This window comes from Bombus bifarius, unplaced genomic scaffold, assembly GCF_011952205.1.
Source record: "Bombus bifarius isolate JDL3187 unplaced genomic scaffold, Bbif_JDL3187 scf7180000007966, whole genome shotgun sequence".
NCBI classification, from domain to species: Eukaryota; Metazoa; Arthropoda; class Insecta; order Hymenoptera; family Apidae; genus Bombus; species Bombus bifarius.
Window position 1 is genome coordinate 3927545 of NW_022884352.1, and position 16759 is coordinate 3944303.

General features: G+C 40.2%; 1 protein-coding gene across 1 annotated transcript in view; it reads right to left on the bottom strand.

The window, feature by feature from the left end:
- LOC117206804 (protein gooseberry-neuro-like) overlaps positions 1–16214 on the bottom strand; it is a 28153-nt gene extending 11939 nt beyond the window's left edge. Inside the window, exons 1-3 of the mRNA XM_033446454.1 lie at positions 16181–16214; positions 11070–11383; positions 4569–4680 (exon numbers count right to left, since the gene is read on the bottom strand). Coding sequence (XP_033302345.1) covers positions 4569–4680; positions 11070–11383; positions 16181–16214 — 460 coding nt within the window. The remainder of the gene's footprint in view (positions 1–4568; positions 4681–11069; positions 11384–16180) is intronic.
- Between the last annotated feature and the right edge of the window lie 545 nt (positions 16215–16759).

Below are 16759 nucleotides of genomic sequence, written 5' to 3' on the forward strand. Positions count from 1 at the left end.
TAGACATTTGAAATCGTCTTTTTTACTTTTTCCATTTTATCTACCTTTGCTATTCGCATTTCTTGGAAATTCTATCAAACATTCGTAATTGATATTGCAAATATTACGTAACGGTGATTTTCTTCGCGTGGATATTTAGGATTTGAGTGAAAGCGTTTTCGAAGGTAGCAGAGACGCGGACTATTTGTATTATATTTTTCTAGATTCGAGGGATCTGTGCGCGTAGTGAGTTTGAACTTACAGTGCAGCGAGTAGGATGCTACATGGGATAGTGATTCTTGGATCGTAATGGTTATGCAATGGGCTGCACATATTTGCACTGTGTGAAGGTATTGGAAGCTATCAAGCGATCTATACAATTCGCCGCATCCAGGAAGGAAAATGGTACCGTTGACAGAATCTTTAGTCCTATCTATCTGTGATCTTCAAATTTGTACGTTGCAATTCCAGTCTTATTTCAACACTTTTAATGTTTTAGTCGTTGAATTTCCATAGGCACTACCCACGGGTGTGGCAGTTATAATACAAGCAAATTGATAGTTTATGGGTTCTAGTGCCTTCCACTGGCTAGTTTAGTATCTATTTCGATATGCTAATTCAAAACACCGCACGATCATTGATTTCGTTCAAGAAACGTTAAAAGTTGCGAATGTACTATCTCTCGATAGTGAACTATAGCAGTTGTACCACTATATCAGAGAATAATTTATTCCTTTCCATATATTTCTCCTAATTCACCCACATTACTGTTTCGAATTAAATCAGAAAACGACGCGGGCGGAATCGAAGAATTCCTACGCAACGTTCGATTGACGAAAAAAGACTGAGCTACCGAAACGAAAGTTTGTCACACCTTGCGTTAAAAATTTTGCAAATTGATGGACGCTAATTTCTGAGTTCTAAAATGTCCGTTTAGGCGATTTAATTTGGGTTTAGCGATCGCTCAACCCCAGCGACGATTAAACGTGATAATTAGAAGCGTTCTCGCGAGATCGCCGTGCACGAGAAAGAAGTTTGATGGATTAACTTTTAATTAAAAGGTATTAAACATCAACGACGGTCATTTGCAGGGACGATGAATGCTCGAGCACGGTCTATGCCGATGGATATCTGTAATTGAGGGGTTCAGTTTTAAAGCGGTCCGTAACACTTCGTTCACGAAACGCTTCAACAACAGCCCTCGATGGCTTTACACCTGTTCCGCTTCGCATTTTATTAATATTCATTTACCCCTATCTCCAACGTTGCATCTGATTAACATACTTTAACGTTAATCGTAACAGCTTTATTAATATTCGTGTCGTTTAGGTACTTGCGGATCAGTTAGCAGTTAAACGTCGGATTATATTTAAATATTTCTTTACGTCGAGGTGTAGCTTTTATTCGAGTAATTATTCTTTCAGGGCTACGTCGAACACCATATCCAATCTGAAATTCGTAAGTAGCTTATTCGTTCTTGGATTATTTAGATTTTTCATTATCTATTAGATGACTGTTTCTAATTATGTAAATTAAACTCGATGTATTTCCATTGAATATCCATTATTATATTTACAATTACACCGTTATTAATCATTTCACGTCTAACTGGTCGTTACATCGGCTGGATCAGATCTATTTTCAATGGAGTAGGCAATTAATGCTCTAATCGATCTTCGTCCACGCAGTTTCTTCGACGCTCAATATATTAACAGTACTGCGTCTACAACATTAGCAGCGATTCACGTAATTTCATTAGATTCTTTCCATTTACTGCTACGGGCAAGCGTTGAATCGCGAACAAGATGTAGCAACCTTTGTTCCTTCTTTCCAAATAAATTATTATCTGACGCTTGGTTCAAAGAAGGTTCTAACGTGTCGTGTATCTTGAAAATTATGCAGATCCATTTACGTTCATATTCCATGTAGTCCTCGCAACGAATATTCTAGTTAACGTTATTATCAGAAAGAAGACGTTACCCGATACAATTCTCATCTGATATTTTGCAATCGCTGGAGAAAAATAATATGGCGTGGCATTTCCAACTGATTAAAGATAATCATCGTTTTCGTCATTTTCAAAAGACCTTATTCACAGCTACACTGCATCGACAACGAAAAAATTCCATTGTCTTTTCATTTCCAGCCCCTTTTCTTCGTAGCCGTCGAAAGCCAACACGTCGAGAGACTCGCATGAAACTTATTCATCAATAGGCTGCATTGCAAGGTGTCACGGTGCTTACGGGGGTCCGTAAATGAGCACCACTGCCGACGTGTGGCAGGCGGCCCGTTTGATCTCCGCGGGACCCTCGCAGGGCCCTACAGTCCCTTTGCCTCTCGCCTCTTTCCTCGCATTCTCCAAGATCCACGATCGAAGGATCTAGCCGTTCTTCTCCCACCTTCTTCTCCTGGGCCCGTTTCCCTCTCGTTTTCTCTCTAAAAATAAACGCACGTATACGCGCGTCTCTTCCTCCACCATGTCTTCCCTCTTCGTCTCTTTCCTTGTCCGTTGCTTCTTCTTCGTCTCTCGTCCTCTTTCCGTTTCCTCCCTCGCTCGCGCAGACTATTTTTATTTATGAGAAGCCGTCTCTCTCCACGTTCAATCGTCTCTCTTTCTGCCTCCCTTCTTGACCGCGGCAACGCGCCTGACGGTCCCGACTTTTAAGACTTCGGAACACCTGTACCGCTAATTCCTCCTTGTCTACCTGTATCACTCACGAAAACAAATTCCCGCCTCGTGTCAACGGGCAGTGACTCGATGTCGCCTGAAATCGTGTTTGAGTGCTTGATACTCGTGGAGGAATTTTGTTGCAGCAGATTGGTGGGGAACATTGGCTTTGTAGTGTTTTTCACGCTGGATGTTAATCGACGAGGATATACCTTGTTTCTATGCTACATACGAACGGAACGTTCTCGTCCTTGAGTTTCTTTTTCCTGGCTATTTGATCGATCGGATGGGCAGGACGAAATTGACTTGTAAGTAGGATCAGTTTCTTACATCGATCACGTACAATTTCTGATTTCTTCGTTTGGAGATCTTTCATCTTTTCATATTTGCATATTTTTGCGACTTTAAACAGATTTCGTTTATAAAATATTTTATTCGGGTAACTTATCGAATATTTTCTACGTTTCCGCACTTAAGAATTTTCTATGAAATACATATACGTCTTTAACTCGCACGTTATACGTATTTACAATAATTTGCTCCATTTTATATGGTATATGCCTAAGAGAAAGAAGATCTGTCGCGTGATCTGTATATTTTTAAATACGTAAACATCCGCGATGGACCATCGACTCAATCACCGCGTGTCTCTGTAATTTGCTCCATTTTCTGATACATATCCGCGAAGAAGAATAAGAGGGAAGACGGGCAAAAATAATCCTTCAGAACTTGAAGAAGGAAGTCTCGAAAAGGGGAGTGCACGGATCGCGAATGAAATGAGAAAAACGACGAGAAAGACTAAGAAAGGAGAAGAACAAGACGAAGACGAAGAAGACGAAGAAGAAGAGGGATAATGCGTGCCCCGTAAGATATTGACACTCCTGTAATCCGTTTGTCGGACGTGTGGGCAACCTGGCTAATCCTGCTCACGCCCACCGAAGATTAAATCCTGAAGGCTTCCCGGCTCATTCGGACTAACTTGGCCTAACCGACGACGTAGGACCGGACTTAAAGTCCTGTACACACGCTCGCGTACGTCAAACTTCGTTCGTAGATACAGCAGAGGTTAAAAGCTCTTGATGCCCTCCGACGATGGATCGGCGGCCGTGTTTTTCTTCTTTCTTTTCGTCTTTCGCCTCGCGATATCGTCCCGCATCGCTACCACGTCCTCTCTTTTTTACGTTTTATCACTCGTCGTCATTCTCTGTCTCTAAGTTTCTATCCACGCGTTTTTCCTTCCTCCGGCCAGATGAATAATTAACACGTCGATGACGCGCGCCAAGTCCTACGACGCTGTATCTTTCTGTATCTTGTGGAATCGCGATGTTCGCGTTTCAGTTATGCGATCGAATCTTGAGACGATTGTTCTGTAGCGAGGTTCGAGTTTGGGGCTAAGATTGTCGTAGAGATTATCTTCGATAGCTTGATTGCTTTGGCGAAGTAGATAGAGGAAAATTGCACGGATCATGTGGCGAGGATTTTTGTTGTCAAGGGAATCTTTACACTCATAGAAAGAAGAGTAAAAAGAAAACACCCTACTGACCTCACTGAAGAAATAAAGTAAACAAACCCGAAGATGGTATCCCACATGTTGTTCAGCAATTAAGTTAGACAAATTTACCAAATGTCTAGCTGGACAAATTGTAAAGTACAAATTAAATAATAAAAAAAAGAGAATCTTCAGTTATCTCAGTGAAATGAATATGCAAGGGAAAATATAGTAAACGTCGTAGTTAGCTCTAGCGACAGTTATTGGAAATTTTTGGTAGTTCGATATTCCCAGTTGTCGTTTGTGGTACTCGCAAACTGTGTGACCAAGAAAATGAGTTTAAAGCAATCGTTCGAATGTCTCTGTTTAATGCAAAGAGTTACACTAAGCTTGAAATCAATTTTATATACTAAATTCTAATCGTGTACTCACCGCCGCCTAGTATACCATCGATGGTGTAGTCCTTTTTCCCATCATCACCAGGTCGTCCACCGCGAAGTAACCTGCTGATGGAGCTGACACTTGGAGGGTCTGAGAAACCTTCCTGCTTGAACGAAATTTCGTCGACGATTAGCAACAGAATAAATATCTTAACGATAAAATACAAAATAAATCTTCCATTCTTAATCGATGTGCCGATAATCGAGATTCTACTGCTGGTAATATTATTTCAAACGAGATCCATCGATATCTTGTGGAAAATCTGCTTTGTCATTACTTAACCCGATCACAGCTATATATCATAAATTTAATGTCTCCTTTTCGTTTTATTTTCATTACTAATTCGCGAGAACAATGCAAGCTCGCTGCCGGCGCGCCGTGGGTTGCACTTTGCCTGGCATTTGCGATTTGCAAATGCAGCCTACTGCACTACAATTTCGCGCGATCATTTTCAAAGCAAAATATACATTTTGCGCCGCTGAGATTCAGCGTTATTACACATCGCGTTGTGCACCGTTATGCGCAAGTATTTACTACGCTTGAATTCTTCGATGGTACGGTTGGATAGATCGTGAAATCTTTTTTTACCTACGAGACACAGAAAATTTGCTCGAAAAAGCTGTCAGAATGAACGTTTTAGAAATTGTACGCACCTTCCGCGTTACGAAATTCGCTAGCTTTTACGAATTTTGCTAGCCTTCTCCGCTTATTCTTAGATACGATTATTTTGGTCGAAAGACTTAAGAAACTCGGAGACTTAAGGAATTGTTAATGCTGCGTTTTTAAACGCAGGCAAAGAGCGTAGCTTTGTTTGTTATATTTTATTCCATAAAAATTCTAAATTGTAAATTATCAAACGTTTGTCAACAATCTTCGTGGGATTAGACGATATAGTAGAAGGCATTTGGAAATTATTTCCAGCAAGCTATTCAAATATCTGTACTTGGTGGAAATTTAATATTCTCTTTTCTGGAAGCAATACCATAATTACGTTATTCTAAGAATTAGTAATTATCGCATAAATCATTCTGCTAAAGAGCAAGCTTCGACAAGTTGAAAATTCGATATATATATATTTTAATATTTTAAACAAGTAGATATAATTACTTGAACGTCTCATTATATATGATAAATACGTCTCATTATCGTATTTAACAAATTTCCTATACGTTTTATTTTACACCACAACTATTTGAAACGCATAAAGTTATCGATCGTCGTAACATTCGACCAACTTTTTAACGTAGAATTAGCTGATTAAAATTTTACGACTAATCCATCAATTACGTATTTCAACTGTATATTTTGCAACGGTGGCATGTAACTAATTATCCGATATAAACCTATGATATCGCAATCGAATATTTACCAGAAGTTAATCATACCCAAACGGCCTTTTTACGAGCCTCATGAATATAGTCACAAAATCTGTATTTAATTTTGAGACAGATCAATATACCAATAGCGTCTACAGGCTGCGGACATATTTTATAGACTATAAACGTCGATAAACGTTTTCCTGGAGTAGAGGCGTGAATCGAGCGAGGCGCAAATTACAGAGCCTTCGATTATAATAGCAACAGTAGTTGGGTATGGCCATAAAAGTGTTCGAGTTTTTAATTCGCAGAACACATTTTTCATTTGCAAAACAAATTGAGTTATTAAAATTCTATCAAATACCTTCATCGTCGATATAAAGCAAGAAATGCCTAATTGACACTCCATTTGTTCAAACACTTCGATACGTATTATGAAAAATGACGATGATTTCGCGTAGGAACGAGAAGGAAGATCTTTGATATTCATAGTGAAACGACAGGATACCATAGGGTATAATACGCTATAGGTATATGTTCTAAATATTTGATTACAAAATGTCATAGTTCTCGATATTATACAAAATCATCCTTCTTCGATCGACGCGTCCTACGAATGCTAAGCCGAAACAGCGTCTGATCTTTAATCTCTCGATGCCTCTATCGCTTCACGAAGCGTAGATCCCGACCTACTACCACGCACAACCTCCGCAACGAAACGCCGATACTCATATACATATTACCTCGCATACCCGGCGGCATCTTGAAAATCTGTGAAAATCTGCAAGCCATATCGCCGCTTATCGATCTTCCTTATCTCATCGACGAAGCCCGAGAGATAATCCGAAATCTTACACGGTTAAAGGGGAGCGCGAGGAAAACCGAGAAATCGATGGTGGCAGAACAAAATAAAGGAAGGAGGAGGGAAGAAGGAAGATTGCTGAGGAATATATCGAAATAAAAAAGAGATCAAATAAAATAGAAGAGGCTAGAGCGTCCTAGGTCTGAGGTGAAGGAACCGCATCCCTATACATACAGTCGGAGCAAAGATAAGTGGAAGAAGGGTAGTGGAACAAGGTATCGATGAATTTTAAACGAACAACTACTTAGTGTTATGTATTCGAGTTTCGTTTGCTATGTATCTCGCTAATGCATAGATTATTTCGTAAACGATTGAAAACCTGTTAATACTTATTCCCGCTACCTGTCCGCTTATTTTTGCCCTCGACTGTATATTCGACGAAGATGAAGAGAAAGGTGGAGGCCTGACGAGAAGAGTAAAAGAGCCGGGTCGGTGTAAAAAGGGATGGAAGGTGAAAAAAGCGAAAAAGAGGGTCGCCGGTGTCGATGGCTATCTTTCGGATCGGCGATCTCAGAAACAATAACGATCCTTGTGCCCGTTGGTGGCGGTCGAGGCTTTAGGTCCGGGGCGATGACAGCGCGAGAGAGACGAACCTCTCTGTCGAAGAACGAGCAGAGAAACGTTGTAAGAAGGTGGATGAAGAAGGATGAATGCCGCCCCAGGTCTTCGGCACCAGGAACGCCTCCTTCCAACATTAAATGCCGTATTAATGCCGGCCACGACCGCCCGCTTCCACGACTCTGCAACGGCGTACGCGTTCACGAAACCGTTTTTCCTCTTTCGGCCTCGTCCTCCGCCTCTCAGCTTTGCCTCCACACGTAGCCCGTCTCTCCTGCCCTTCTCTGCCTCTCTTTGTCTCGGTCGATCCTATGCAGGATGCGTATACCGAGCTGCAACCTTCTCCTCTTCCAACATCCAAGGATTTATCTCTCTATCGACGATCGCCCTGGGTTGTACCACGTGGTTCCGCGATGGATCGGTTCTATTGGTTTCGTTGGTTTTGACGAAACGGAATGGAGGGATGGAATTTTTTCCTGGGCATCTCGTAGATTGAGAACCGTATAGCGATCCTTATCTTCGTCGCGGCAGAGATATGCGGGGTTGGTTCTGCCTTTTTTTTTTCATGTTACCGGGCGAGTGCTACCGCTACCCGAATATCTCGATCAGTGGTTTCAGCGGTCGGGTCCGGTCCCGTTTCGGCCACCTTTGAATTCTGGGTGTTCGCGAACTGCGACTATGGTTTTCGGGGAACGCAACATGCCGTGTATTCATTTTACCTTAAAAGCTTGAGGGATGTTCTTAGAGCGTTGATCCAGCTTCTGTTAATCGAATTTCCGTTACGGTGATTTCGGTAGATCAGGTAGAAATGTCTCGAACTATTTGTAGAAATAGCCTGTAGCGGTGACCAAATGCTAGATCGAACCAGGCGAGGCACGTTATTCCGTTACATTCTCGGAATTTTTGCTATATTTGCGAACAAATTCGTTTGACAATTTAAATCCTCCTGTTTCGAAAGCCACGTTTTTATTCGTGTCGATGATAGACAACAGACCAACAATGGTAGTTTCCACTCAGCGGGATAATTTTTGGCAACGCCTGAACTACGAGCACGGAGTTCTGCACTGGGATTAAAATACAGGGGCGTGTGACAGGTATAACGCAACAACTGGTCACACGATTGCTCGAAGATCACATGACACGAGTATAACTATGAAAATATACATATAATACTCGAAGCGTTCCAAGATTAATATCAATCTCACATCCCTACGAATACGAACGATTGGAAGCCTATACGCCATGGACACGATTCACGCCCTCGTATAATCGCGTTACACGTTCTTTCTTTTCTTTTTTTTTTAACTGTCCTCTCTATCGAACATTCAGCGAGGAAATTATTATCTTCCGCGGAGTTCCAGCCGGAACATGGCTGTTCGCATGGTGATGCTTACGATTTCTCAAGGTGTCGAGATAAAACGCCGCACACGGAAGAGGCTATTCTTGGAAAAGTCGTTTTGCATACTCGAAAATCGCGGCACGAACGAGGGAGCGTTACGCCAATGAGGTGTGGGTGTAGGCGGCGGGCAGTAACGTATTAAAGGACACGCGAGTCGCCTCGGGGCGCTCACGTACACCCCTGCCCACCTCGTGCACGCCTCGTGCACAAGATTAAAAAGCCCCACTCACTCGCGATCTCTCGAGAGATAGAGGGACCCTGCGGAAACGTCCACCCCCCGATCTAGAGGTCGGACGACGACGCCTTTCAACGTTTTCCACCGTGGAAAACTGGATCCGCGAAATTGCTACTTCGGTACAGAGACGGTACGGTCAGCTGTTACGCGTTCTAGAGCTGTTTCTATCGTTAGACGCAAGCATTTGCATCTTTCGTGGACATATTTGTCTATTGGTTTATCGTCGATTTTAACTGTTATATACTGACACGTTCACTTCTCTAAATATATGCAAATCGTGTATGGCAGTGAATGTGTCGAGGACCCATATGTTAACACTTTGACTGTCACGCTGAAATCACACGTTTCGTTGAGGACGCAACGGGAGTATTTTTATTATTCAAAGCATATAATGGCAAAATAATAATAAATTGACGATGTAAGACAACATTCTTCCCCGATCGACCGTTTATCTTATTGGTGGTCACGGGTGACCACCGTGGCGCCTTGGTAACAGTCGATAGCGACGTATTATAACGAGGCTTCGTTCATTTCAACAAACCATTCGCATTGGTTATTTCGTCGTAGGCAAAACGTGCAGAATATATCGTTGAAACGCGTAGAAGATACTGGTAAACGGTATTTGCTCGTTCTATATGTAATAGCAAGGTATGTGCACACTTCTAACTTCGATTATACGATTATAAAGCAGCATTTACGATTATTTTCTAAGCTGTGTTTATAATAATATTCGTAGATTACCCCTCAGAGATATGGATGCAGATACAGTGCACCGTTAGATGCAAGATTCGTTCTCATTTTTTTTTATCGATGTTCCAATAAAAATGTTTAATCGTTCAGTGGGGCATTTTTTACTTCAAAGTGTCTTCTATTTGTCGGTTATATTCAAAATGCCCTAACTGTCAATTTTCATTAGATTTTTACAATTGTAAGAAGTTCAAGCTCTCCGGTCACCAATGACCATCGTGGAGAAATCGTGGCGGGTCATATATGACCAACGTGGCAGTTAAAGTGTTAAGTGACAGATCTAAAGAACTATCTAAGTGCAGAGGATGGTTGGTTGTGTGGTTTAAATGACGAGATTGTCAAATCTATTTAAAAATAATTAATAAATACAGAGAAAGTTCGCTAAGACGCTCGGTACTGGTTCTCTAAAGCCTGTGTATTGATCGCTATTAAAATCCCTCGAGACTAAGACTGAAAAACTGGTCATCAAAACTTACGATCGCGTTCGTTTATTTATATTGGTCGGGGAAGTATCGGAAAGCTTCCATTCGTTTTTGTTTCACGGTTACACGTAGCGGCGACATTGTTTTGCCCGGAGTTGGTTTGTTATTACGTTACGTATATCCTAACACTGTTGGTACTCCGAGGCAAAACAACAGCGTGGCTCGAATTGTCCTCTAGCTCATGCGCCGCTACTTAAGAAAAACAATTTTGAAAATATCTTTTAGAACGAGCGTTTTGTTGTTCTACCCGATAAGATCGAAGGCACGTGACGAGGAAAACAGTCGTCACGCCTTTGGATATCGATCGCTGACGATGATCAAAGTTAGAATTTAATGGAGTATTACAGTAGATATTAAGCTTTGTGCCCTCTGCGGGATGAAGCAGGTTTCTACAAAAGAGGGTAAAACATTGTCAAAGTATTTTCTAAGAGCGTTTAGTAGGATGGAAACCTAATTATAAGAAGCTTAATGTATATTATATTATAAATAGTTACAAGTATTTGTAATGGATTTATTAGCGGTAATAACTTTGATTAATACATCTTCCAGTGTTCTACTTATGACGATATTTATTATCTATTCTAAACCTGTCTTATCTTAAATCGTATATCCAATAAGCAATTTAACGTGTATTAAGTTACAGTTTAAGTACCTACATATGATAAAATATATAAGTAGTTGGAATTTCGTACAATTATGAAATTCAAGTACAACCACCTAATACCTGTAATTTAATTATCTATTTAATTATTTCATTATTTAATATTTATTACGTTAACGAAACGTTCTATTCGATTGACACAAGATAATACATTACGAATGATTGATAAGAGGTAGAAGTAACTTTTCAAGTCGATCTAATAAAACGAATTGCAAAACCGTTTGTTTCTTACCTTCACCAATTTTTCTCTGATTTCCCACGAGAAGATTGCCGGATTGTCCCTTTTCATTTCTTCTATCCTCGCCTCGATTTCAGGGGTTGCTACCCTCGGCTTGCTACCGCCGATGACGCCCGGTCTAATGGAGCCAGTTTCCTGGTAGCGATTCAAAATTTTCGAAACGCAGCCGTGAGAGACGCGAAGTTGTCGCGATATCACGCAAGGGCGGACTCCAGCCGCTGCCATTTCGACAATTTTCAGGCGAATGTGATTCGGTAGCGGTCGGCCGTTGATGAAGACGCCTCCCAATTGATTCATGCGTCCCTGTCCTGTCGGAAACATTCCATCAGTCTTCGTGTGTTCGATTCAACGTGCACGAATGTCTCAATCGGAGATTGAATACAGACAATCGCCAGTTTGCTGCGCAACGTCGTATTCTTCATCGTATTTCTGATTTACATTTGTAGCGTATGTTTATGGAAAATTGATAGAATTTATGGGAAATCGAAACACATGCGATGCATCAGAAATACGTAAAATATTCAGAGCGTAGCAAATCGTTATAAAATTTAGATAGAACCAGTCTCTGTGTAGGATTTATTTCTTTACAATCGTGCAAGTACGAATCGAACGAAAACAATTTGTACATTTAACAGTTTTTTGAGAAAAGACAATTTTTAAGTTACAGTGTTCCATAAAATTTAACGTACTTGTTGTGTCGAACGTTGTATCGACGAAATATCTGCCAGCAGTTCTACTAACTAAACCATACTTTACGAATAATTCAACTATAATTCATAAAATGTGCTACAGATCCTCGCTCGAAGTTTCCATTCGATTTACATAAAACATTCCAAGTAGCTATGATGAATTGACGTTTTGAAACTCGTCTCGTACTTTTCCGAGCAGACTTCGATATCCGATCATGGAACATCATGCTCCTCCAAAAGTTAGAAGCGATTGAAAAGTGGAAAGTGAATCAAACCATCAAAGATAGACGCGAACGTTCGAGTCGTGTGAAATTCTATTGCCAAGGAGATTAATAGACACGCGAGTTAGTTCGTTCGGATTCTTCGACACAGGTACAGGGATCGTGTCTAGATTTTCTCCAGGGTCAAAGAATATTCAATTACGCGGCTGCTGGATGAAAGACGGTGCAAAACGATCGACGATGAGGATGCAAAGAATTGCGCGAGAAAGTAGCATGATTTCGTAGCGGGGATGGAAAAAATTCAGAGGCGCAATTGCAGTGATTGGGCTTGAAATTAGCGGCTAAATCCGCGTTCAAGGCGCAAACGTGAAATCAGATAACAGGGAATACTGAAAAAAAAGAAAACGAAACGGGCCTAACAACCGTAAAATTGAAGAAGTTATGCTCACAGAAGGCCATTTTCAGAAGGCTAACGGGGCCCAAATATCCGATATCGTTAGTCCAATTAGCCACCCTTTCGTGCGCGATATTATTTTCATTATCACGCTCGATTATGCTGCTTGTAATTAGCATTGGAGAGCCGGAATAATAGGCGAATCACGTGGATTGCTGTTTATCGGTACGCCCTTTAATTAACTATAAAAACTTGATAAGTGGATTATCGTACGGAAGTATTGGTATGCAAAGGCGATTTTATGGAACATGTGAGAAGTATCTCCGCGTTGTTTCTTTAAATATGCAAATTTAGGTACACGTTAGGTTGTTTGAGTTAATTAAACGAGAGAGATATTCTTTCATCGTTTTCGAAGAGCGTATTTTTTACCAAAACTCAAAATGGCCTTTGTAAGAAATTTCACAAGATGCGATGTTACAATTCTCAGACAGGTTTGATCGTGATTACTAAAAAACTAAAGCGTCCAGGTATAACGTTATACGTTTGACAGATAGTTCGAGTTATGCAAACCTGGTTCTGCACTTGCGCCGGTCCATTTGAAAATTAGTCCGTTTTTAATCTCTCATGAGAGATACAAAAATACAGGATACAATAGCACTATAAGAAGAGTTATATCTTAGTTTAGTATTTTCTACATATTTTCCCAAAATTAGTAAAGAAATTTCGTCTTCTTTCTTGTAACGTCTCTACATATCCGCGAGGAATCATATAAAATTTATTTCCAACGAATAAAGGAATATACGATATTCTGAAGGAATTATTTAAGGGAACGTAATTTAATATGCGCCGGTTTAACAAAAAACAAGAGAAAATCTTAGTGAAACAATGGCTGTATAAAGATCAGGGAGAGACAAAAGATGAGGAAGTTGTGGAAAAAGGAAGCAGATAATGGTGCTCTTCTGTGTGTCTCTTATGTCTTATGTCACGGTATGAAAGTTGGCAGCTTGTGCAAGAGATTGCGCAAAAGATGGTTTTCTAATACCCGACGCTGGCGAGTTTATTCTATTCGTATATGTACGAGCGGTGAAAAAGACTGCTGGTAAAATATTGTTGGTACGGAGTCAGTGTTGTTGGGAAATCGGTCAGTTCCTAGAGCAGAGGACTTGCATGTCAATTACGCGAGTGTCGGTGATGTGGTTCATTCGAAGAATAAATGATGTTTCGGTAGTAGCGGTTTTAAATCGTGATGGATGGTTTCGAACGGCGGGAGGCGTGGAATCTTTCAATTAGCTTCAGAATTTAAGTTTTCTTCGTGATTTCAATGGAGTCGTAATTTAAATATTCATTTTTATAATTCAAGTAGAATTGGTAAACATCATCGATGATTGAAACGTAGATAGATAGTTTCTGTTAAAAATGTTCGCTATCTTTGCCGCTCGAAATACAAATCGTATTATTCTTTGTATTTACACGTTGATTTTCTAACTCTTTCTGTAACCAGAAATATTCTCAATTTTATAAACAAATTGTTTCAAACGACAGACTTGATTTCTCGCGTTCTTTAATCGTGATAAAATATTCTTCGAAATTTAATTAGTGTATTTAATATTTTCGACGTGCGTATTACACAGCGACTATGAGATAAGAATTCTAATGATACGATTAATTAAAATTCTATCTCGTGACGTCTTCCTGTAATGATATAATACAAATGCTAATTAAGAGTTCAGCGAGATCGAATATTGAATATTTATCAAGCAACGAGGGTAAAGCAATCATTGTAGCCACATCAAGTTGCGATCTGTTCGCGTAACTACAACAGGCAGAATGAATTTATCAGAATTACGACTGCATAATGATCCGAAAGTATCTTGTACGTTCTCTGATTGAATAAAAGAAGTTACGCGTGACTAGGCCTACTCTTTATATATATTGTTGCACGTGTCATGCAAATGTCACATAAATTCCTTTCACCTTTTTCACTGTCGAAACAGGTATTCTGATTTTTCCCCGTCTGGATACGTTTATATCAAAGAACGAATATTTTCTCTTGACAAATCTATACGAGAAACGATCAACAACCGTATTTGTTTAAGTAAAATATTTGCTCGGCAAATTTAACAATATGTATAGTCAAACAGTGGCCATCCAAATTAATTGTGATACACACGATTACGGCCATATTTCCTCTTTAATTACTTTTACACAAGAAAAAAAAGCAAAGAAAAACTAAAATTGAATTTCCATGGTATAGGAATTTGTGCGTGATTTATAACATGGAAAAAGAAACAACTTTAAAAACAATTCGTTTAGACTGTGTTTTGTAAGGAGGACATTCCGGTTTTTCTACCTAAATCCTTCCAATTACCTTTATTGCTCTTTTACCATTCAGACGTCTTGATTTAACAGGATCGTAAAAAGTGCTTGTGTCGTTTCGATAGTTTCCTTTGAAACTTTTTTATACTATAGGTAAGTACCTATACGCTGACCAATAAACACTTGTCAAGCAACGAATGATTTTTAAACTCTATAAATTTTTCCGTGTCACGTTGCAAGATCGATAATTTCTTGAATCTTATAGGCATTTATATTATACAGACGAATAGCTGTTTCTTTCAAGATTTTCCTACGCGGAATAATAAAGAATGTATATACGACGCAAATGCTAATCAACGTTCAAATCCTACGAGCAATTTTTTTCTAAGAACATATATTGAGAGAAAGGGCCTACTATGACATTTATCGATGTTTCGACGATTATAGCGTATTCCAATGAGAGTTTACAGTTTTTATCGGTCCCTTAGAAAAAGATATACCACGTGACATTCGAACTCCAACTCTATTAGTTACATTTATCAAACTTCAATTTCGATGTGTCATAGCAAAGAAAAAAAAAACATAATATTTTATGAGACATAATATTACGTCCATTCTTGGGAAAACACTAAAGGACGATTCAAGGTTCTATTTCCTCGAAGATATCAACCACGTGATATTAAAGTTTCACATACACATACGTTAATTTCCAATTCTATTCAACTTCCCTGTTTCAAGAAATAATTCCAAACATTCGTCCAAGAAACACTCGGTGAAAACTCCAGGTATCCATCGGTTCCTGACGAAACAGTACCACGTGGAATCCAAACTACAATGTTATTCGTCACATACGTGAAATTCGAATTCCATTCAGCCTCGTGTCGAATACGATCTCCTCAAATCCTCAAGTCCTCAAATTACTCGCTCAAATCACTTCGTCCAATTTTATGCGCGAAGCTACATTGATCAAGTCTATAGATGGGAAAGCAAAAAAAAGTTACGATAATAAAATGATTCTAAACATTCCGGTAAGGAACATTCAATGGAAATTCAAGGCATTTATCAATTTTTGACGAGACAATACCACGTGACATGCAAATTTCAATTTTATTCGTCGCATACGCTAAATTCAATGCCATTCGGTCTCTCGTCAACTACAACCTGTCTTCTTCCACAGAAACAATCTGAAACCTCTTACGATATTTAAGAGACATTTCAGTAAAGCTCGCATTATCTGATACACAAAGCCACATTGATCGACCCACAGATGGAAAGCTAGGTGAAAGTGACAATGTTGCAAACGTCACATCTCAATTCATCCTAGAATTTTCTATCGTTTCTGTCGTCTTCTTGTAACCAATGAACGGACATAATTTATCTCTCGAGACTTAATCGTCTATTTGAGTAATGTAACCGAGAAGCTGATAAAAAATGAATAAAAGATACAAAGAAAGACTTCGGAAGGACTGGCGCAACGGTACCAACCTTGAAACGGGTATCCTCCGAAGATGGGTCTCATTCCACTGGTAACGTCCATCCTTCCAGCAACGTAGAAATTCCTCGCAGCCCTCCAGGTCTGTCGCACGTCTTGGTTACTCGCGTCACCCACTTGTTTCCGATCTCACGGTGGACCACACGACTGCCCGTTTTCACTAAACGCGAAACTATACGGTTAACAGACAGGCAGAAGCACGCGGCCGGCACCGTTGGCCCGAGGCAAAACGACTGCTTGGACAAAACAACTGCTTGAACGAAAACGACGGAGGTGGAGAACGACAAGGACAGACGGGGCACATCGGCGTCTCGGGGCGATGGGGGCAGGGCACGCGCGCCAAGATGAAAGGGGGAACGAAGCTGGCAAGCGCCAGACGAGACGCCGACGACTGAGAAGAAAAGAAGGAAAATAAGAATGGAAGGAAAATGGATGGAAAAACTGGCTTGATAGGGTGAATCGTGGCGGTGCTGCACACCAAGGAAGAAAAGGAACAAGCAGGTAGCACGCGTGGCTCTCGTTGCAAGGGGTACCGCTGCAATAACGTGTCAGTTGGGCCGCTGGTCCCCTCG